The sequence below is a fragment of the Ranitomeya variabilis genome, chromosome 4 (assembly GCF_051348905.1).
Source record: "Ranitomeya variabilis isolate aRanVar5 chromosome 4, aRanVar5.hap1, whole genome shotgun sequence".
NCBI lineage: Eukaryota > Metazoa > Chordata > Amphibia > Anura > Dendrobatidae > Ranitomeya > Ranitomeya variabilis.
Window position 1 is genome coordinate 453,103,148 of NC_135235.1, and position 23,323 is coordinate 453,126,470.

Genomic DNA, 23,323 nt, shown 5'->3' on the forward strand with positions numbered 1-23,323 from the left:
GAAGAAGTCAGCAAGCAATGAAAATGGGTAATTTGCATGAGAACATAATGTGCTGGAGGAATTTTACCACCGCTATTCCTGGCACATTACTACAGGACGGGTAGTGCCAGACGAACACTAATACACTATGACATGTAGCCAGCGTACAGCGGCAGTGCCAGTCGTCTTCTGACTAGGAAAACAAACACACTGTACCACATAAACCTTCAGCCCTATCTCTGTATCCCAGCCAAGCAGCAGGCTTTAATATGTGAGAAATGCCAGACTCCTGATCATAGGTGTATAGAAAGCCATTTAATCTGTATGTTCCTCATACAAATAGAATATTTACAATCATACGAGACAATATAGAATACAAATTTATAAAAACGTGAATAAATATGAGAACTGATCAATCGTTTTTTTGGGGGATGTCAGCTGGTGTCAGGGTTACTCGTAGAATCTCAGCTGCTCTGGAAACCCGTTTCACTAGTATCCACGTCATGCTCCTGCAACAAAGCGGCAAGTAAAAAAAAAAAATTAAATGGCCAATAAATAGATCATAATCATGAGTTTAAAGAGGCTGTTCCCTTTCAGAAAATCTTGGTTCGCCATCGGGAGCAATGATGGAGACTCACAGCTGAATCCCATGCAGTTTGTTATATATACTGAGTTTCCGTCGTTGCTCCAGATATCTGGTGTTGGCTGCGGTGCGGACGTCAAGTCGACAGAGCAGCAATTAGTGAGCTCATTGGCTCTGCCTATCTAGACTGAACCCCCCACTCAGAGCTGCTGAGGTCATAGTCTGGCCGCCAGGATTTGGGGACGGTGATTAGAGCATGTTTTTTTTTATTTCATAACAAACTGTGCTGAGAGACCAAGATTTTCTGAAAGAGGACATCCCTTTTAAGCCAACTGAACCATTGCCATAAATATAATAAGAAAAAAGGGATCTAACCTAAATACATAATGGACATTGGTAATATATAGTATTTTATTTGTATAACTCAATATCCTTTCCATAGAGGTACTGTGATAACTTAACAATCCGCTTAAGAGACGGTTTAGGTCCCCTCGGGAGCACTATGACCACTTCACTGCAATGCCCCACACTGCCCCTGACTATGTAGCTATACAGTATGTGCATGGTACTTCAGTTTATATACTTCTTCTGCTTAATAAAAGCCAAACTGCAGTATCACACAGGCGCCAGGACATGGATGGTACTGTAGTGACAGGGCAACTTTGTTCTGTTGATATGTGGGGCAGAATGGGCTGGACCTTTACAAATGACACATTTAGATTGTGAGCCCCATTGGGGACAGCAATGATAATGTCTGTAAAGCGCTGCGGAATATGTTAGTGCTATATAAAAATAAAGATTATTATTATTATTATTATTATTATTTGCCATCATTATAATATAATTATGAAAGCCATTTTTAAAGGCGCTCTCAATGCATAACTCCTGCACAATCTGTGTAGCTCCTATTCTAATTGCTGGAACCTGTGCACAATATTTGTCGGTTAACGTGTCCCACCGGTGTGCAGTTACATCTATCCATTCCAAATGTCAGATAGCGCAGGAAAGTATGCCTAGCAACTTATTTCATATTATCAAGCGTAGAGCAAAAGGAGAGTTAGGACCGCTCATTCTCAAAGAGCAGTAGTGCAGTTAGCTCTGTGCCTGGCGTCTTTCACTTTTTCCTCACAGAAATCAGTGGGAAAAATACAGCTGCATGTTTGATTTTACTCTTTTCCCTTTAAAGGGAACCTGTCAGCAGGATTGCGCACAGTAACCTACAGGCAGTGTCAGGTCGGCGCCGTTATACTGATTACAATGATAGGTTGGTTGATGAAATCCGTCTTGTGGTTGTTGTATATTCTTTATTTTGAGTTAATGATATTCCCATGCTCCAGGGCGGCCTGTGGGGGGGGTCTTCATGTGGTGCTCTGATTAGGTATTCATAATGCAGACTGCATGTTTCATTATATTCTATTCCCTTTAAAGGGAAACACAAAACTGAAAATAGAATTATTCTTACCGTTAATTCGGTTTCTAGGAACCTTCCACGACGGCATACGGAGGTTGCCTCTTTGCCCTAATGGGGAACAGGAAATGGAGAGGTTAAAAGGTCCTCCCACCTCCCTCTCACCAGTGACTTATAACTGAAAACCATAGCACCGGTTTACCTTGAATCCCAGATTTAAATCCAGGAGTATAGGGAGGGAACTAGCGCCGTCGTGGAAGGTTCCTAGAAACCGAATTAACGGTAAGAATAATTCTATTTTCTCTAGTCACCTTCCACAACTGCATACGGAGAAATACCAACTAATTTGGCGCTAGGGAGGGACAACGGCCTGGAGTACTTTCCGGCCGAAGGCTAAGTCCTTGTTAGGCATCACATCTAATCTGTAATGCCTGGAGAAAGTATGCAACGAAGACCATGTGGCTGTCCTGCAGATTTGCTCTGCTGATGCACCTGCTCTTTCTGCCCAGGAGACTGAGGTTGATCTAGTCGAATGAGCCTTGATTCCCACTGGAGGGGTTTTATCTTGAGCAAGGTATGCTTCTGCTATCGCTTTCTTTATCCAGTTGGCAATAGTACTTTTGGCTACCTTTTTTCCTTTGTTTTGTCCTGATGGATGGACAAATAGATTGTGGTCAATTCTGTAAGAACTGGTTTGTTCTAAGTAAAATAATACAATGCGCCTGACATCCAGCATATGGAATCTCTCTTCTTTTGGATTTGCAGGATTTTGGCAAAAAGAAGGTAGCACAATTTCCTGAGAGCGGTGGAAATCTGATACGACCTTTGGAAGAAAGAAAGGGTCTAGGCGCAGTATTATAGAGTCATCTCGAATGGACAGGTATGGTTCTCTCATTGAGAGGGCTTGTAATTCTCCCACCCTCCTTGCTGATGTAATAGCCACTAGAAAAATTGTTTTATAGATCAGATTTTTCTGGGAGCAGGAGGATAATGGTTCGAAGGGGGGACCTGTGAGCCCCTGTAACACCAGGTTGAGATCCCACAGTGGTACTGTTATATGCTTCTTAGGGTTCATTCTAGAAGCCGATATCATGAATCTCTTAATCCAGCGATGATTTGCCAGATCCTGATCAAAAATTGAACTGAGGGCGGACACCTGGACTTTTAAGGTGCTAGGCCTGAGGCCTATTTCTAAGCCCTTTTGCAGAAAATCTAGAATTCTTGAAATATTCGGATTGAAGCGATCCGGCACCTCAGGAAGACAAAAGGATGAGAATTTCTTCCAGATCTTATTATATATAGCAATGGTTACCGGTTTCCTAGATTTTTGAAGTGTGGAAACCACTGCTTCTGATAGTCCTCTGGCTCTTAATATTTGGGCTTCAGTAGCCATGCCGCCAGATTCAACTTGTGGGCATCTAGGAGATGGATTGGTCCTTGAGAAAGAAGGTCTTCTTCCATCGGAAAATGGAACGGGCCATCCACCTGTAGATCCACTATCAGGTTGTACCAACTCCTCTTGGGCCACAGCGGAGCTACCAATATGGTAGGTGTTTGTTCTTCTCGCACTTTCTGCAAGACTCTCGCCAATATCGGAATTGGTGGAAACGCATAAGCCAGCCGAAAATTCCACTTCTGGGCTAGTGCATCCACTCCTTTGGAGCCGTCCCTGTGGTTTAGAGAGAAGAAGGCTTCGACTTTCGCATTTTGGCTGGATGCAAAGAGGTCGATTTCTGGAAGACCCCATTTGTTCACCAGCATCTCGAAACTTCGGTTGCTCAAGCACCATTCCCCCGGATGTATGTCTTGGCGACTTAGATAGTCTGCCTGAATGTTGGATGAGCCTTTCAGGTGAACCGCCGTCAGAGATAAGAGACGTTTTTCTGCCCAGGAGTATAGTCGGGCAGATATGTTCTTCAGGCAATTGTTCTTTGAACTGCCCTGATGTCTGATGTGGGCCACCGTGGTCACATTGTCCGAATATATCCGAACGTGATGTCCCTTGATAAGATGACCTCCTACTAGTAGGGCTTCTTCTACAGCTTTTAGCTCTCTGTAGTTGGAAGACTTCCTGCTTGTTGACTGGTCCCAGAGACCTTGGAAAGGGGTGTGATTTATCATGGCCCCCCAGCCTCTTTTGCTGGCGTCTGTTGTAACCGTGGTCAGTGGGACTTGCGTCCAACTGACCCCTTTTTGCAAGTTTTTTGGGGACATCCACCATGCCAGGGAGGCTTTGACATGACCTGGCGTGTACAGTTTTTTGTTCAAAGAGCTGGGATGACCATCCCAATTCTGTAGGATATGTGCCTGAAGAATTCTGGAATGGGCCTGGGCCCATGGTACCGATTGAATGCAGGCTGTCATCGATCCTAGAAGAGACATGCCTTCTCTGATTGTAAGGGATCTGGTGTCCCTGAATGTCTTGACGTTTGATAGTAGGGTTAGACGATGTTCCAATGGGAGGAAGGACATTTGTCTTGCAGAGTCCAGAAGAACTCCCAGGAATTTCCTGCATTTGGAGGGTCGTAGGTGAGATTTCTCCAGATTCGGCACCCATCCAAGAGATGTCAGGATTTCGAGAGTCTTGGGTACATGAGACTCCAAGGTTTGTTTGGTAGGAGCTATTAACAGAAGGTCGTCTAGATACGGCACTATACAGACGCCTTGCCTCCGGATAAAGGAGATTACTTCCCCCATTATTTTGGAAAATACCCTTGGAGCAGAGGAAATTCCAAATGGGAGAACGTTGAATTGATAGTGCTCTATCAGATGCCCTCTCTGTACAGCAAATTTGAGATATTGGCGATGTCTTTGATGAATGGGGATGTGAAAGTAGGCATCTTTCAGATCGAGAGTGGCCATGAAGGAGTGTGGACCTATCAAGGGAATGGCATTCTTTACTGATTCCATCTTGAATCTTCGGTACTTGATATGCCGATTGAGATTCTTTAGATTTATAATGATACGGGACTCGCCCGATGGTTTGGGAACCAGAAATAGGCGAGAGTAATGCCCCCGATCCCTCTCCGATTCCGGTATCTGGGATATAGCATTTTACATCTTTAGGACCCTGAGACCTGACTCCAGATTGGACTGATCTTTCATGGAGGGCAGGGAGGTGACTTTTAGACCCCGTGGGGGGGAGGAAATTAATTCTATTAGGAGACCCTCTTTGATGACATTGAGGACCCAGGGGCAAGTGGTGATGTTTTGCCACTGGGAGAAAAAATTTGAAAGTCTCCCCCCCACTGGATCGAAGTCACCGTTTCTCCTGTTGAGACTGCTGCTGCTGTTGTTGAGGGATAAGGATGTTTCTCCCCCCTCCCTTCGGGTAACTCCACCTCCAGGACTTGCCTTTCCCTCTCTGAGAGGTTTGGGCCTGAAAGGGACGAAAAAACTTCTTTTTGGGAGTTTTTTGTTCTGGGAGGGCTTTCTTTTTATCGGTGGCTTTCTCCAAGATGTCATCCAGAGAAGGCCCGAAGACGTAGCTACCTTTAAACGGTATGGCGCATAATTTGGCCTTGGAGGTGATATCACCAGACCACATTTTTAACCACAGCGCCCTTCTAGCCGAGTTAGTCTGTACTAATGACCTAGCAGCAATTCTGATAGTTTCCATAGAAGAATCTGCTAGGAAACCTGTGGCTCTAAGGAGACTAGGAAGAGAGTCTAACAATTCAGCTCTTGAAGTGCCCTGGGATATGTGAGACTCTAGTTCACCTATCCAGCGGAATAGAGCCCTAGCCACGCATGTTGATGCGATATTGGCTTTGAGGGCTACCGAGGAGGTCTCCCATGATTTCTTCAACAGACTCTCTATCTTCCTGTCCATTGGATCCTTTAACTGTGACGAGTCTTCGAATGGAAGAGCCGTTCTTTTAGCCACTCTTGCCATCTGAGAGTCAACTTTAGGGACATCCCATTTGGCCAAATCGCCTTCCAAGGGGAATCTATGCTTCATCTCGGATGGAGTACTGAGACGTTTTTCAGGTAATTCCCACTCTTGGTCAATCATATCAGATATATTCTGGTGGATTGGAAACCCTACCCGTTTACCCTTAGTTATGCCACCAAACATCTGGTCCTGTATGGACTGTGGTTCTGGCTCCTCCTCCAGCCCCATAGTACTGCGTACAGCAGCTACTAAGACCTCAATCCAGTCTGAAGAAAAGAGATACTTTCTGGCTTCAGATGTTATAGAGGTCGTAGATTCCTCCTGTCGACCTGAGGATGAGGCATAGGAGAGGTCTGAAGGGTGGCGGAGGGGGTGGGGGGGGTAAAGGCCGCTAGGGAGGATTGCACCTCTTGCTTGACCAAAGAGCGGATTTCTTCTAGTAAAGAAGGTTGCTCTGCCCTGACAATTTTGTCAGTACAGGTCCTGCAGAGTTTTTTCTCCCATGACGGTGGCAGCTTAATGTTACAGATGGCACACTTCTTTTTAGCAGTAGTTTTGGGGGCAGACCTTTCTCCCTGCAATGAGAGGGGAGAGAGAGTGACTAAAAGATACCCCCGAGTTACTACTTAAGGACCCCTGTCCCTGCGGCACTTACTGTGGCAGGGGCAGCGCTGGGCTCTGCAAGCGCAGGGCAGGTACTGCTCTCCATGACAGGATAGTCTTACCTGCAACGTTTTCTGGCAGGTTTTATACACAGTGGTATGCTCCTGCCCCCAGCGATGTGGAAACACCTCTTCCCCTCCATGGTCCAGCGTGGAGGACGCCGTCCTGCATGAAACACCGCCGGCGGAAGTGCCTCCAGGGAGCGCAGAAAGGACCGGAAGTGACGCGCGTGATCACTTCCGGGTTGCCAGCGGCATGCGGAGGGGAAGGAGACCGGAGAGCTCCAGGAGGACTCCGGTCAGGAACACTAGCCTGCTTTGCCCTCACGGGGGCGCGGGAAGGCTAGGCACAGGTCCCGAGGACACCGCAGCGCGGCACGATGGGAGCAGCATAAGCAGGGAGGTAAGAAACGACCCCATGCTGCCCGGTTACACACAAGCCGACGCTTGTTAGATGCAGCAGTCACCGGCCACCACTGCATACGAAGTAAACCTCTCCTGTCCCATGGGGAACAGGAAAGACACTGGTGAGAGGGAGGTGGGAGGGCCTTTTAACCTCTCCATTTCCTGTTCCCCATTAGGGCAAAGAGGCAACCTCCGTATGCCGTCGTGGAAGGTGACTAGAGAAAATAAAGATTAAACAACAACCACAAGACGGATTTCATGAACCAGGGTATTATTTTAATCAGTATAACGGCGCCAACCTGACACTGTCTGTAGGTTACTGTGCACAATCCAGCTGACAAGTTCCCTTTAACAGCATATTTGTATAGCTTATACCACTGTACAAATAGTTTACCTTTAAGGGGAACTGGGCAGCATTATTCAGTCTTGCTCAATCATTTCAGGCGGGTACAGCATGTCTTACTCTGGAACGCTGTGGTGTTTCAGAGAAAACACCTGGTCGAAGAACATGGAACTCAGGTTACTAGTACGAGGAGCAGCTTCTCCATGCGCCATGCAAATTTGAGTGACTGGTGTTTCTGTACATGCAAGGAGGAGAGGGACAAGAGGAAGCCTTGAGGGAGTAGCCTCTTGGACGAGTCACCCAAGCCCCATGAACCCCTGCCGTTAACCATGCCTTCTCTGAAACAACACGGTGTTCAGAATAAAACATACCTGCCTGAAATGATGGAGCCGTACTCTGATTCATGCTGCCACTGATGAGACCAACATGCATCAGCTGTCAGGTTCACTTTAATGTCTTTTTTTTCTACTGAACTTAGTTGGAAAATAAGCCCTCAGAAGGGCATTCATGTTATTTCTACCTGATTAAGTTTCTTGAATTCAACGACTTGGAAAAAAATGTGTTGAAGAATGTGTTTGGCATCTTGTTCTTCCTTTGGTAGGCTTCCAGTTACCCCCAAGATATCACCACACTTCCGTACATAGAATTCCAGGTCATCCTCTGTGCCTGCATGAATGAAGAAAACAGCAAGGGTGTTCACAATAAAAAGTCAATGACGGTGGGTTGGCAGGTGAACTGTGAGCGAGACGTTACTAGATCTGCTTGAACTGCAGATATCAGCCAAGCACTGACCATGTGAGGGATTATACCAAGGATGACTTCATTCATATCTCATCTACTGTGGCATAAAGAATAACACTTAAGAGAAGCAAGTGGATTATTCAAAAACTAAAAAAGGTTATTTGGAGACTTAAGTTGAATTTACACAGGCCGAGAATCGGTGAATGTTCCCATCAGTTTTTGTTGGCCAATAAATAAGCGAGTATAGTCGTTTGGCACTTTGGCAGAGATCGGCAAGTCTAAATGCTCCATTTCTCACATCTTAGATGTTAAAATAGATTCTCCTGACCAACAATAATGAAACTTCTATGACTGTCTATGACTCCTGTGTGTGCCCTTGCTCAGCTTTCGTAAATGAGGTAGCTTTATTACTATTGGCACACAGTTTACCACCCTCACACCAGTTCCCAAACAGTGCAGATGTCCGGTTCGTGAATCTTCTGTTGTTTGAAGACAATGCCAAGTTGGAAAAGAAAAAAGTTTTGCAGAATGAATCTTAGAAACTTTCCCACCTTTCCCGACACATTCAGATGTGGTAAAAAAAAACCAAAACATAACATACTAGAGAGTATGTATTAAATGTATAAAGAAATTAGTCTGTACAGTACTCACATCGATTTGTTATCTGTGCTAGCCGTGATTTCTCAGACGAGAAATTCTCATCCAAATCAAACAGCTCAAGAGCTGGAGCTGGAGGCTCACGAAATGATGGAGGGAATACCTAACAGATGAGAGGTAGGGGGGAGTTGTGTGAATAAAAATTAACATACAGTTAGGTCCAGAAATATTTGGACATACATATTCAAGATGCAAATATATAATCAGTATGGGCTTAAAGTGCAGACCCCAGCTTTAATTTGAGGGTATTCACATCCTAATTGGAGTAAGGAATTAGAAACTGCAGCTTTTTTCACATTTTGTAAAAAGTTGAACAATTATAGTAAGCACAATGCAATCACATATTATGGATAAGTATATATGAAGTACTTTGCAAATTGCCTCTTCAGAAAGGACGAGGACTAGAACTGTATAGCGCCACCTATTGGAAGCAGCTTAACTATAGTACCTTTGGCCCTCTAGTGTCCTAAGCTAACTGCAAGGGAAGGCAACAGTGGTAGTATTGAGGGACTTATTTACTCTTATAGGAAAGTTGTCCATTGAGCCAGAAGAAATCACTCTCTAACCAATTAACCCAGAAATTACTGCTTTTTAATATGCAACTGCCTCTTTTTAAAGGGACCAAAAGAAACTGGATAGTTATCTCAAAAGCTCTTTAATGTGCTGCATGAGCTATTCCCTTGTTAGTCCATCACAAATAAGCAGTTAAAAGGTTTGAAGCTGATTCCAGGTGTGGCATTTGCATTTGGGAGCCATTGCTGTGAACCCACAACATGCGGTTAAAGGAGCTCTCAATGGAAGATAGACCATCATTAGGCTGAAAAAATGAAGAAATCCATCAGATAGCAGAAATGTTAGGAATGGCCAAATCAATCGTTTGGTACATTCTGGGAAACAAAACAAAACAAAAAAAAGAGCGCACTGGTGAGCTAGGGAACTCAAAAGGCCTGGACATCCACAGAAGACAACAGTGGTGGATGGTCACAGAATCCTTTCCATGGTGAAGAATAATCTCTTCACAACATCCATCCAAGTGAAGAACACACTCCAAGAGGTAGGAGTTTCACTGACAAAGTCTACCATAAATAGAAAACTTCATGAGAGCAAATACAGAGGATTCACCATAAGATGCAAACCATTAAAAAGCCTTAAAACTAGAAAGTCCAGATCACACTTTGCCACAAAAAAAAAACATGGAAAAAAGCCAGCCCAATTCTGGAAAAACACTCTTTGGACAGATGGAACCAAGATCAGTTTGTACCAGAATGTTGGGAAGAAGAAAATGTGAAGAAGGCTTGGAACGGCTGATGATCGAAAGCACACAGTGTGATGGCATGAATGGCTTCCAATGGCACTGGGTCACTAGTGTTTGTTGATGTAACTGAAGACAGAAGCAGCGGGATGAATTCTGAAATGTACAGGGCTATACGTTCTGCTCAGATTCAACCAAATGCAGAATTGGATGGTATATCTCAACCCTATAGTTTTAGCTACTTCATGTGAGAGCATGTAATAGGTACTGGTAGCAGTGCCTTCATGCCTCAAGTGGACGTACTTCACTAGGTCCCTGGCACGGTTCTTTAATAATGATGCACATTTTTTGCATAATATATATATATATATATATATATATATATATATATATATATATATATATATATATATATATATATATATATATACACACGATTGCCTGATATAGTGCCTTTTTACTTGTAATTGTGCATTGATATTATCACCCATGTGATTTCTTGACATCGTGTATTTATAGTAAAGTTAATTTGTCCAATTACTTTTGAGTACAAAGGAGGTTTTGTAGAAAAAAGGTTGGAATTCCTAAACTTTTCACAGGTTATTTTTGTTCAACTCCTTTAGTTGGACCTGAAAGTCTACACTTCAGTTGCATGAGTTGTTTCATCTTAAATCCAAAATAGTGGCAGCACAGCGTAAATCACTAAGATTCGGTCACGGTCCAAATATTTGTGGACCCAACTGTCCATTTAATTGCAGAATACAAGTCAACACAATGCAACACACCACTCTCCCACATGCTCCGAGCAGCTGATATAGACCTGTCCTCCAATTAAAAAACACCACACATGGGAAATGGAGGTGGACAGATCTGATCACACGCTCCAGCGAAGAAGGCTATGCTAACAAGTGCAATAGGAGAACCTGTAATACTTCCATATTAGTCAGTGCCACAAAATCGAGTCCCCAATATTTCTGTTGAAGGTAAAGTTAGACAACTTCTTTAAATGACAATGTAAGATCACAGTTACCACATTAAGTGCAAGAATCAAGGAGGACTTTGTAAAGTACGTACGGCAGGCTCAAGAGCAGGGAGCGGAGCCTCAAACTGTGGCTGGATAAGCTGCAAAGTCTCATGCTTCACGTTCCGTTCTTTGTAGGCTCTGCAAAGTCATCAATGTGGAGATCAGAAACCAATGGCTGACAAAGTAATGACAGAAGTATAAAAGGAGAAGAGAACACAAAGAGCCCGACACATACTTGATAACTCTGGAGAGAGAAGAAGTATCCAGCTGATAGATACTCATGTCAAACAGAGTTGTGAAATCCCGAGGATTTTCATCTCCTTCCTGCAGGCAGACGCGAAGCTGCTGGGATAATTTGTTGGTGTCGGGGATCATAGTGTAATCTGAAATCTGGAAGGATAAGAAGGTTCAGAGCAGGAACAGCCCAAACAAGCCCCTCTAATTCCAAATGTTTTACTGACAACCCATAGGATTAAGCTAATTCTACTACACTCACCTCCGGAGCGTCCGCATCAATTTGGTTTAGCTGGATATCATTAGTAGTGAGCCACTGCATAAGCACATCCTGTTTAGAACAAGTCAGAAAATTTACAGTGTGCAACAGTAGAATTTGTAATATTTCTGCAATAGCATTTCCACACTGCAGTAATGTTCACTTAACAAACGTTACATATCTATAGAAAGGGCTCCTGTGCATACAGTTTTGCTGAATTTATTACAGCAATTACAGATATATTAATCACAAACTCTGTCAAATCTTTAACTCCTTCAAGACATGCGCCGTACATGTACGGCGCATGTCATGTCCCTCCCTTTGATGTGGGATCCGGCACTGAGTCCACATCTTTCCCGGCACATGTCAGTTGTTTTGAAGAGCTGATATTTGTCCCTAACAGCCATGAGTGGAATCGTGATCCACCCGCAGCTGTTAACACGTTAAATGCCGCTGTCAATCTCTGACAGTAGCATTTAATGTGATCGCGCCAGAAGCGCATCACTAATCCCGCCCATCGGTGACCCCATCTCATGATGGCTGGTCACCAATGGGTTGGCATGACAACCAGAGGTCTCCAGCAGATCTCTATGGTTGTCGTAGCCAGATTCCTATGAGCATTTCTGCTACATAAAGATGATCTGATCATCGCCTGTGTAGAAGAGGCGATCGGGTTATCTCAGCTTTTAGTCTCCCATACATGGAGACTATTGAAGCAAGTGAAAAAGTAAAAAAAATGTTTTAAAAAATATTAAACTAAAAAAAAAAAAGTTTAAATCATCCCCCATTCAAAATAAAACAAAAAAAACCCAAAACACATATTTGGTATGGCCGCGTTCAGAATCGCCCGATCTATCAAGCTATAAAAAGAATGAATCTGATCGGTAAACGGTGTAGCGAAAACAAAAAGGTCAAAACGCCAGATTTACGTTTTTTTGGTAGCCGCATTTTTTGGGAGCCACAACATTGCATTAAAATGCAATAACGGGGAATCAAAAGATTGTATCTGCACCAATATGGTATCAATAAAAACGCCAGCTTGGCACGCAAACAATAAGCCCTCAACCAGCCCCAGATCAAGAAAAATGGAGACACTATGGGTCTCGGAAAATGGCGTTTTTCTGTTTTTTTTCTAAACAAACCTTGAATTTTGTTTTCACCATTAAATATATATAAAAAAAAATCTATGCACGTATATCTACGAGGGGAGCGAAAAACGAAAGTGCAAAACTGAAAAAAGCTCTGGCGGTTAAGGGGTTAAAATGAAAAATATGGAAACATATACAGTATATATTGTTTTGCCTAAAATACAAAAGAAATGTGTCATCTTTAACTTGCGGCCTTTTAGAGATCATTTCATCCTCAACTTGCTTAACTGTTCACAGTAGTGCCCAAACGTTTACATGTCTCTGTATATACACTGTGTGTATATATACAGTATAATATAATATATAAACTTACCAGAATTTTTGCATTTTCTTCCTTATCCAGGTACTGATCATTGAACATATGACATGATCCCACCACAGCCAGTTTCCCTCCATGCGACTGAAAGAATAGAGGTAACATAAATCAGCACGTCTGGTGAAAAGGCCACTTTAAAGGGCTGTCCACCCTAAACCCACTGTTGTTTAATAAAAAAACAACAACATTCTCTTCTTGGATCGATGCAGCTCTTCTGTGTCCTCTGCTGGTTGCTAATAAATAACAGCTACTTACATGTACAATATACGAAAATGGTTGCACTCAATCGTGTTAAAGCATGTCAATGTGAAATATATGAAATGTGAATAGCAAAAATGGCTTTTGAATATTAGGAAAAATATATGAAAAATACATGAGACTCTTTGCACAAAATTTGGCCAAATAATGCCTGCCCATCAACCAACGTCAAGGTGGCCTCATCGGTCCCCGACCAGTGCATTGCTGACAGAGGTATCCACATTCACCCATGCATTCAGACATTAGCCTTAGAGAGGTGTTCACACGGGTCAGGGACCCATCAGACCCATGAGGCCACCTTGACGATGGTTGATGCCTTGATGGGCACATAATATTTGGCCAAATGTTATGCTAAGCGTCTCATATTTTTTCCTAATCCTCCAAAGCCGTATTGCTATTCAAATTTCACATATTCCAAATTGACATATTTTGGCACGATAGAGTGCAACCTTTTATTGTATATTGTATATGGAGGTAGCTGCTCTTGGTATGCACCCATTCACACCAGTCAGTTTTTTGTAATGTTAGCTTACTGAACGAGCACTCCGCCCTCCACCAGGTGGTGATTTTAATTACAGCAGGTCCCTACTTACCCATAAATACAGGCATTGCTGACAGAGGTGTCCACATTCACCCATGCATTCAGACATTAGCCACAGAGAGGTGTTCACACTGGTCAGGGACCCATCAGACCCATGAGGCCACCTTGACGTTGATTGATGGGCAGGCATTATTTGGCCAAATTTTGTGCAAAGCGTCTAATGTATTTTTCCTAATATTCAAACGCCATTTTTGCTATTCACATTTCATATTTCACAATAACATGCTTTAACAAGATTGAGTGCAACCATTTTAGTATATTGTACTCTGCTGGTTGCTGTCATGAACATCCAGGAGAAAGATGTCAAGTGACCCCTGTAGCCAATCAGTGACAAATGGTTGATGATCGGCTGCAGCATTCACATTCTATCCGAGAAGAAGATGCCATCTTGAACAGAATTTGAAGGCTGCAACAGGCACGATGCCATCGCCAGATGGTGAGGATAGCCGACCAGGGGGTGCCGTGGGGCACAGTAGTGTGTGCAGAGTAGTGGCAATAGTCTAGGAGTTGACTTAACAGTTTAAGAAATAAGATGCTTCAATATCTCACATTATCAGTAAACTCTATAATTGTTCTTTGTGGAAGGAAACGGGAGGACTTGCACAACATTAATATATTCAAACTTGAGGCATCCATAGTGACAGATTACAGTCTGTTGCTATGAAACATCTGAAAAATGGAAGATGTCAAACAGCTCAGAGACAGGGAAATGTTACTTTAATAAACATATGCTTTAGAGCTCCTCTCCTGGAAACGTGTAAATAGGCAGAAAGTTCTAACTGCAAAATGCCATCAGAGTTCTCACACTGCACTGACAAAGAAACTATGAATGGAAAATCACAGATACTTCTAAGTATGCACAACCAAAGCCATCATTAATTGATGAGTTTTATTGTTCAACTGTGAGCAATTTGCTCATTTACATGAAACAAATATAAAAGAGCAAATGAATGCTATGAATGGTGCTGCGGAATATGTTGGTGCTAAAAAAAAAATATTATTAGTATGTGAATGAAAACTACTCTTATGGTAAATATACTACTGTTAATTTTCTATGCAAACCAACAAAACAAATGTGGGCACAACAATGCAGAGCAATGATAAAACAACATAGTAACATAGTTAGCAAGGCCGAAAAAAGACATTTGTCCATCCAGTTCAGCCTATATTCCACTAGAATAATTCCCCAGATCTGCGTCCTTCCAAAGAACCTAATCACTGTAAGATCCAATATTGTTACACTCCAGGAAGACATCCAGGCCTCTCTTGAACCCCTCGACTGAGTCCGCCATCACCACCTCCTCAGGCAAGGAATTCCAGATTCTCCCTGCCCTAACAGTAAAGAATCCTCTTCTATGTTAGTGGAAAAACCTTCTCCCATCCAGATGCAGGGAATGCCCCCTTGTGCCCATCACCTTCCTTGGTATAAACAGATCCTCAGAGAAATTTGTATTGTCCCCTTATATACTTACATATGGTTATTAGATCGCCCCTCAGTCGTCCTTTTTCTAGACTAAATAATCCTAATTTTGCTAATCTCTCTGGGTATTGTAGTTCTCCCATCCTCTTTATTAATTTTGTTGCTCTCCTTTGTACTCGCTCTAGTTTCATTATATCCTTCCTGAGCACCGCTGCCCAAAACCATACACAGTACTCCATGTGCGGCCTCACCAGGGATTTGTACAGAGGCAGTATAATGCTCTCATCATGTGTATCCAGACCTCTTAAATGCACCCCATGATCCTGTTTGCCTTGGCAGCTGCTGCCTGGCACTGGCTGCTCCAGGTAAGTTTATCATTAACTAGGATCCCCAAGTCCTTCTCCATGTCAGATTTACCCAGTGGTTTCCCATTCAGTGTGTAATGGTGATATTGATTCCTTCTTCCCATGTGTATAACCACATCTACCACCTTTCGGTCCAAGTTTCCAACTTATCCAGATCCATCTGTAGCAGAATATTATCTTCTCTTGTATTGACTGCTTTACATAGTTTTGTATCATCTGCAAATATCGATATTTTACTGTGTAAACCTTCTACCAGATCGTTAATAAATATGTTGAAGAGAACAGGTCCCAACACCGACCCCTGCGGTACCCCGCTGGTCACAGCGACACAGTTAGAGAAAATACCATTTATAACCTCTGCTTTCTATCACTAAGCCAGTTACTTACCCATTTACACACATTTTCCCCCAGACCCAGCATTCTCATTTTGTGTACCAACCGCAGACACCAGTTACTCTCAAGTTACAGCCCCTAACGGGACTCCTGCACCTCTCCAGGGATTTGTGCCCTCCGCTCGGTATCTACTATTGAAAGTAAGGTTTGAGAAAGACCCTGTGGGTCGAAACGTTACCTTGAAACACTGCGGTGATACCTTCATTTTTGGTGTTTGTTCACAATAAAAAAAAAAACACGTTTTTTGGCTAACAAAAATTCTGAAGACCTCTCTTTTTTGAGTGCGACTGTTGTTGTACAGGACTATATTCTGGAGTATCCCTCCATGTTCAGTCTGCACCAGTATTAGCGAGAGTGCACGTCTTGTCCTTCACTACAACCTCTTGTGTGGCATGGTATCAAACGCTTTGGAAAAATCAAGATATAACATCTCAAATTTAGAACACACTAAGTTAAAGAGTAACCGTCGTTTACATTTTTATTGCATAAATCAATAGTACACATGAAAATAAGCAAATTTGTAATATATCTTATCCGATAAATCTGCTTCTTTCTCCTTCTGAACAGATTTTTTATTCTCAATTCTGGGGTAAAATCTGGATTCAGTGAAGACAGATTTTTATACTATTGAGATAGAAGATAACAGTTGTCACTGATAAGATTCTATGTAGCGGGGAAGGGAAAAAAGGGCTAAAAGCAGAGCCTCTTCGCCCTTCCCATCTGCATAGAATCTTTCCAGTAGTAACTGCCATCTCCTGTACTCACTGAACACAGATTTTACCCATGAACTCAGGATACATTCAGGACACAACTGACCTATTGAATAAACTATCAGCAATAGGTCCTCTACCAGAAGGAACCATCCTGGCCACCATGGATGTGGAATCTTTGTACTCTAATATCCCACACCAGGATGGATTAAATGTCTGCAAAGTCTTCCTGGAAAATTCAGGAATTGATGCTGATTCTGTGGTGAAACTTACTAATTTGATAACATATACCTACAGGAGACTGGTACAGTCATGGGAAGTAAAATGGTTCCACATTACGCAAATCTTTTCATGGCCAAGCTTGAAAGTGAATTCGTCCTCATGTCCCATCAGGCCTATGGCCTACTACCATTGACAATATTTGAATCATCTGGACGGAGTCTGAGCAACACCTACAGTAAATACATTCCATGAACAGTTTAATCAATTTCATCCCACCATCAAATTAACACTCAACTATTCCTGTACTGAAATTAACTTTTTGAACACCATCATTAGGCTACAGAACAATGAAATAGAGACATCCCTGTATCAGAAGCTAATTGACCGTCCAACATACCTTAAATGGGACAGTTTCCATCCAAAACACATAAGAAAAACTCTATTGTCTCCAGCTAAGCCATCAGATATAATATGATGGCATAGTGGCCTCAGAAAAACCTTTTTGAACCAGGGCGACCTTCCAAGAACAATTGAAAACCAGATTAGCTAGAGGATATCAAGGAGAATTACAGAACTAAACAAGAAAGCAACCAGGTGCTTTTACTGGTCACCTATAATCCAAATCTGGAGGTGCTAAGGGGAGCTATATTGAAATTACGATCTTTAGTACAAAAAGATGCCGCTTACAATGCATTTTTCTAGATCCCCCCACTTCTGGGTTTTAGACAGCTCCCAAATCTAAGAAGCATTATTGTCAGATGCTCCCTGTCCTCACCAACAGCTACTGGATCCTTTCCCTGCAACCAGAAAAAATTTAAAACCTGTCCATTTATAATGACCACGGACAAGATAAAGATCCCCAATTCACATCAGGACTACAAGATCCCAGGTACTTTCAGCTGCATCACTTCTAATGTGGTGTACTTAATTATAGTACCAAATGTCCAGCTGGGGGTCTGTATGTAGGGGAGACAGGGCAAAAACTGAGAACAGTGATGAATTCTCATTGCCACACAATAATGAAAAAAAAAATTTTTTTACCTGTGGACAAACATTTTTGTATCTCTGATCACAGCATTATGGACATGAAACTACTGGTATTAAAAAGTAACTTCAAATCTCAGAGAGACAGAAGAGTCTGGGAATATAATCTGATGATGACCTTTGACACTCTTAGTGCAGGAATGAATGTGTCACATGGATTTATGTCTTTCTACATCAACTAAGGAATGTGCTCCTCAGACAATTTGGGGGCATCATACAATCATGGACCAGACGTTAATCACAGAACAACAAAACTTTCACACTCCTTATCTATGAACTGTTCCAATATTTATGGCCACAACTGTTTATCCCTCTCCCATAAAAATTGTTCTGCTTCACATCACTTGTCTTATCTATTGCATTATTTCTGTGCTGTGTTGTGCATAAATATTTGTTTCTTTAGATTTTGTATTAGTCTATGCCTGATGAAGAGACCCTAGTAGTCTCGAAAGCTTGCAATTTGTTACCATCTTTTCAGTTAGCCATTAAAAGGTATCAACCACTGAGGACTCTCAAATTCTATCCGCTTGCTAACATGGTACAAAACTATATTTTTTTCCTGTATTACCCATGAATTGAGAAATTTGAGAGTGATTGATCAGTCCTGTAGGCGAATGAAGCAGATTTCAATTATAAGTGTCTTATATTCACTTGTACTATTGACTTAGGAAATAAAATTTTAAAACGACGGTTACTCTAAGTATTTGCAAAGTTACTTAACCATTCCCAAATCACGACTGATACGGAGTGAAGTGGGGTCAGGAACACGCTTTATACATGGCAGGTGCCATTAGTGTTATACAGCAGATATGCACCTCTAACAGTAGTGAATTGGGCCTACTGGAGGCCGCCATGCTCCTGGGCTTCATAGGGAATCAGAACTTGACAATAAGGAATAGTGAAGTATTGAAAATATAGTACATGTGAAGAAACGCTCACAGGTTTAACCCCTTAATCCCATTAGACGTACTATCCCGTCAAGGTGACCTGGGACTTAACTCCCAGCGATGGGATAGTACGTCCAGCGCGATCAGCTGCGCTCACGGGCGGAGTGCGGCCGGTCGCGGCCGGGTGTCAGCTGACTATCGCAGCTGACATCCGGCATTATGTGCCAGGAGCGATCACGGACCGGCCCCGGCACATTAACCCCCGGCACACTGCGATCAAACATGATCGCAGTGTTCCGGTGGTACAGGGAAGCATCGCGCAGGGAGGGGGCTCCCTGCGGGCTTCCCTGAGACCCTCGGCGCAACGCGATGTGATTGCGTTGCTCCGAGGGTCTCCTACCTTCTTCTACCTGCAGGCCCCGGATCCAAAATGGCCACGAGGCCGCATCCGGGTCCTGCAGGGAGGTGGCTTACAAGCACCTGCTCAGAACAGGCGCTGGTAAGCCAGGAGCCATTTTTAACAATAAAAGTACACATATTTAGTATCGCCACGTCTGTAACAACCCGACCTATAAAACTGTCCCACTAGTTAACCCCTTCAGTGAACACGGTTAAAAAAAAAAAAAAAAAAAAAACGCGGGCAAAAAACAACACTATATTATCATACCGCCGAACAAAAAGTGGAATAGCATGCGATCAAAAAAATCGGTATTAGTCTTACCGGTAATTATGTTTCCAGGAGTCCATACTGACAGCACATTGGAGGACGTCCTCCTCCTCCTTCCAGGGACAGGAAACACACGAGAGTTTAAATATCCGGCTCCACCCTCTAATCCTCAGTGTTGTAGCAAGAACCAATCATGGAATCATGCAAATAAAATATCTTTAATGACAGAATTATAATACAAATAGTATATAGGCAAAATCCGAATATACTTGAGAATATTACATGAACGGGGGGGAACTACCGGTGCTGTCAGTATGGACTCCTGGAAACATAATTACTGGTAAGACTAATACCGATTTTCCAGGATGTCCCTACTGACAGCACATTGGAGAGTACCAAAGGACCTCCTCAGGGTGGGATTACTGCTTGGAGGACTTTCCTCCCAAAAGCCGTGTGCTGACCGGATGTAACGTCAAGTTTATAGTGTCTACAAAAAGTGTCAGCCCTGGACCATGTTGCGGCATTACAGATCTGTTCTACAGAAGCTCCTGCACGCTCCGCCCAGGAGGCGGACACCCCACGGGTAGAGTGGGCTTTTAAGCCTATAGGAGGGGGCATACCTTCTGACCGATAGGCGTCTGTGATCACTTCGGTGATCCAACGAGAAATAGAGGCCTTAGAAGCCTTTTTCCCCTTATTCTTTCCCCCAAACAGAACAAAAAGGTTTGGATCAGTACGCCAAGAATCTGTAGCACTTAGGTAATCTAGAACCCCTTGCCTAACGTCTAATGAGTGGAGGGCCCTCTCTTTCTCGTTAGCAGGGTTATTACAAAATGAAGGGAGAATTACTTCCTGATTCCTATTTTTAATAGAGGCTACTTTTGGGATAAAGGCTGGATCTAATCTGAGAATTAGACTGTCATCCCTGATCTGCAGATAAGGATCTCTGATACATAGAGCCTGAATCTCTCCCACCCTCTTGGCTGTAGTTATCGCCACTAAAAACGCGGTTTTACGAGTGAGAGTAGAAATAGGCATACTATCCCCGGAAGAATAAACACCTTTACATAGTGCCCTAAGAACCAAGTTAAGGTCCCAGGATGGTGAAAGCTGTCGAATAGTGGGACGCATTCTCTGAGTGGCCCGAATAAACCTTATTATCCATGGGTGAGATGCCAAAGGGTAGTCCAGAAATGAGCTTAGCGCAGACACCTGGACTTTCAGTGTGCTGGGTCGGAGGCCCAGGTTAAACCCTTTTTGTAAGAAGTCCAAGATACCAGGGATGTCTAGGGAACCTGATACCGCATTGGACCTGCCACCTTCTAAACAAAAACGCTTCCAGATCTTCTGGTAAATGGCTGAGGTAACGGGTTTTCTACTACCCTGGATGGTAGAGATGACTTGGTCAGACAATCCTCTGGACCTCAGGATGTCCCTTTCAGGATCCAGGCTGAAAGACGGAGTCTGCTTGGGTCTGGGTGATACACTGGACCTTGATGGATGACTCTCCCCTTGATGGGTAATTCGACTGGGTTGTCGGCTGCTAACGACCCCAACACCGGAAACCAGCTTCGTCTCGGCCAAAACGGGACGATTAAGATGACCAAAGCCCGATCTTCCTTGATCTTCCGAAGTATGGCTGGAATTAGTGCCAGGGGTGGGAATGCATATGACAGCGGTTGGTTCCACTACTGACTCAGGGCATCTACCCCTTCTGGAAGGTCCGAGGGGTTCAGGGAGAAGAACCTTGGGGTCTTCGCGTTCCTCCTGTTCGCGAATAGGTCGATGTTGGGGGTTCCCCATCTGCGACATAATTCTTGGAAGATGCTTTGTTCCAGTTCCCACTCTGTTGGGCACAGATTTCGTCTGCTTAGGTAATCTGCTATCACATTTTGGGATCCTTCCAGATGGATAGCTGTAATGGATAGCACGTTGTCCTCTGCCCACCTGAAGATCATCTCTGCTAGATCCTGCAGTGGTTGATAATTGGTACCTCCCTGATGGTTCAGGAATGAAACTGTTGTTACATTGTCGGAGAATATTCTTACGTGCTGGTCCGAGAGTATGGACTGATTGTGCTTTAGTGCTTGCCATACAGCGTAGAGCTCTCTGAAGTTGGATGATCTGCTTCTTATGCTTTCTGGCCACTTGCCTTGCAAGATTCGGCCCTGCAGATGAGCTCCCCAGCCCCAGGCGCTGGCGTCCGTAGTGATAACTACGTAAGGATGGGTGACCCATAGGACTCCCACCTCTAAGTTCTCCGAACGTGTCCACCAGACGAGAGATCTTCTCGTTAGATTGTTCAATCTCAGAGGAGCTTCTAGGGAAGACTGGCGGCGATCCCAAGCTGATAAGATCTGTTTCTGTAGGTGTCTTGTGTGAGACTGCGCCCACCTGACGGATGGTATGCAGGCCGTCATAAGACCTAAAACCTTCATAGCCATTCTTATGGTAACTCGATGTTCCAATAGATACCGGACCTGAGTCTGAATTATCTTCCTCTTGGCACCGGGTAGTAACGATATTCTGCGTCTGGAATCTAGTTGCACACCCAGGAAGGTTTTCTTCCGCTCTGGTAGTAGATCGGATTTCTGCCGGTTCAGTACCCAGCCGAGATGCTCCATCAGTGCGATAGTCCGCTCTCGGTGATCTTCCAGGAGCTTTACTGAATCTGCCACAAGCAGGAAATCGTCCAAGTACGGGATTATTATGATGCCTTGTTTCCTTAGGAAGGCCACCATCTCTGATACAAGTTTGGTAAAAACGCGAGGAGCGGAAGCCAGACCGAAGGGAAGGCCCTGAAACTGATAGTGGCAGGTCCGGGTGGGCAGAGCTACGGCAAATCTCAGCAGTTTCTGAGATGAGGGATGTACTGGGACCTGGTAATAGGCCCTTTTTAGGTCGATAGTGCACATGACCGCATTTTGGTTTATAAGCGGAATTGCTGACCGAATGGATTCCATGCGGAACCTTCTGTATCTCACCCATGCATTCAAAGGCTTTAGATTTATTATTGTGCGGGTGTCGCCTGATGGCCGCGTGACCGTGAACAGGGAAGAGTAGTGGCCTTTCCCCAACTCTGACTGAGGGACAGGAATTATTACTTCTGTCCTGAGCATGTCCTGTAAGTCCTTTAGTATAGCCGAATCTGGTTTGACTGCCGTAGGTGTAATGTATCTTTCTGGGGGAGGTGAGTAAAGTTCTATGCTGTAACCTTCGGAAACAGTACTGAGAATCCACTGATTCTGAGTAATCTGGGCCCAATTTCCTGCGAACATACGGAGCCTCCCCCCAATGTGAGTGGTGCAGCGCCCCAGAGTCCTGGTCGTTGCAGTACTGTGGATCCGCCACTATGGGGAGCCATGGTGCGTTCGATGGCACTGAAGGAGTTCCTCTGAGCAGGTATCACAGACACCAATATGTTTCACAGCTGGGCCTCCGGGGGGAGCTAAGGGTTCTATTCATTAGGCCACTCCCCACCATAGTGGGTAAACTGGGGGTCAGGCAGGAAGTTAGAAGAGAAAGCTGACTGGATTGAACGAAGCAACACCTTGTGGCAGAGGGTGTTGTGGAGGAAGAGACAGTAGGGCCTCTGTCAGGGGTGGGATCCTGACAGAGGCTTGGCATTGGAAAGAACGTAACGGGACCGTGCCTGCTCAGCATAGCGGCGGTGCCCTAAGAAAGGACTAGAAGCGAGATAGATTGTGCTGAGTGAGAAACGAGATCAAGCGAAAGGAGAATACCAGTAGGGGTCATGCTGTAAGACCGGAGCAACATCCTACTGAGGCGCACTACCGGTGGCCGGAACGCCGAGGGAGTGGAATAGCATACAGCTTCAAGCCATACTCCA

General features: G+C 43.9%; 1 protein-coding gene across 3 annotated transcripts in view; it reads right to left on the reverse strand.

Moving 5' to 3' along the window:
- Window positions 1-274: 274 nt before the first annotated feature.
- Window positions 275-23,323, reverse strand: part of IFT52 (intraflagellar transport 52) — a 49,314-nt gene continuing 26,265 nt past the window's right edge. For 2 of the 3 annotated variants that reach the window (XM_077251551.1, XM_077251552.1), the window contains exons 8-14: window positions 12,904-12,990; window positions 11,446-11,514; window positions 11,185-11,339; window positions 11,000-11,087; window positions 8,668-8,776; window positions 7,796-7,941; window positions 275-488 (exon numbers count right to left, since the gene is read on the reverse strand). In XM_077251551.1, coding sequence (XP_077107666.1) covers window positions 444-488; window positions 7,796-7,941; window positions 8,668-8,776; window positions 11,000-11,087; window positions 11,185-11,339; window positions 11,446-11,514; window positions 12,904-12,990 — 699 coding nt within the window. In that variant the 3' untranslated portion in view covers window positions 275-443. The remainder of the gene's footprint in view (window positions 489-7,795; window positions 7,942-8,667; window positions 8,777-10,999; window positions 11,088-11,184; window positions 11,340-11,445; window positions 11,515-12,903; window positions 12,991-23,323) is intronic. The other variant, XR_013213329.1, reaches the window with a different exon arrangement.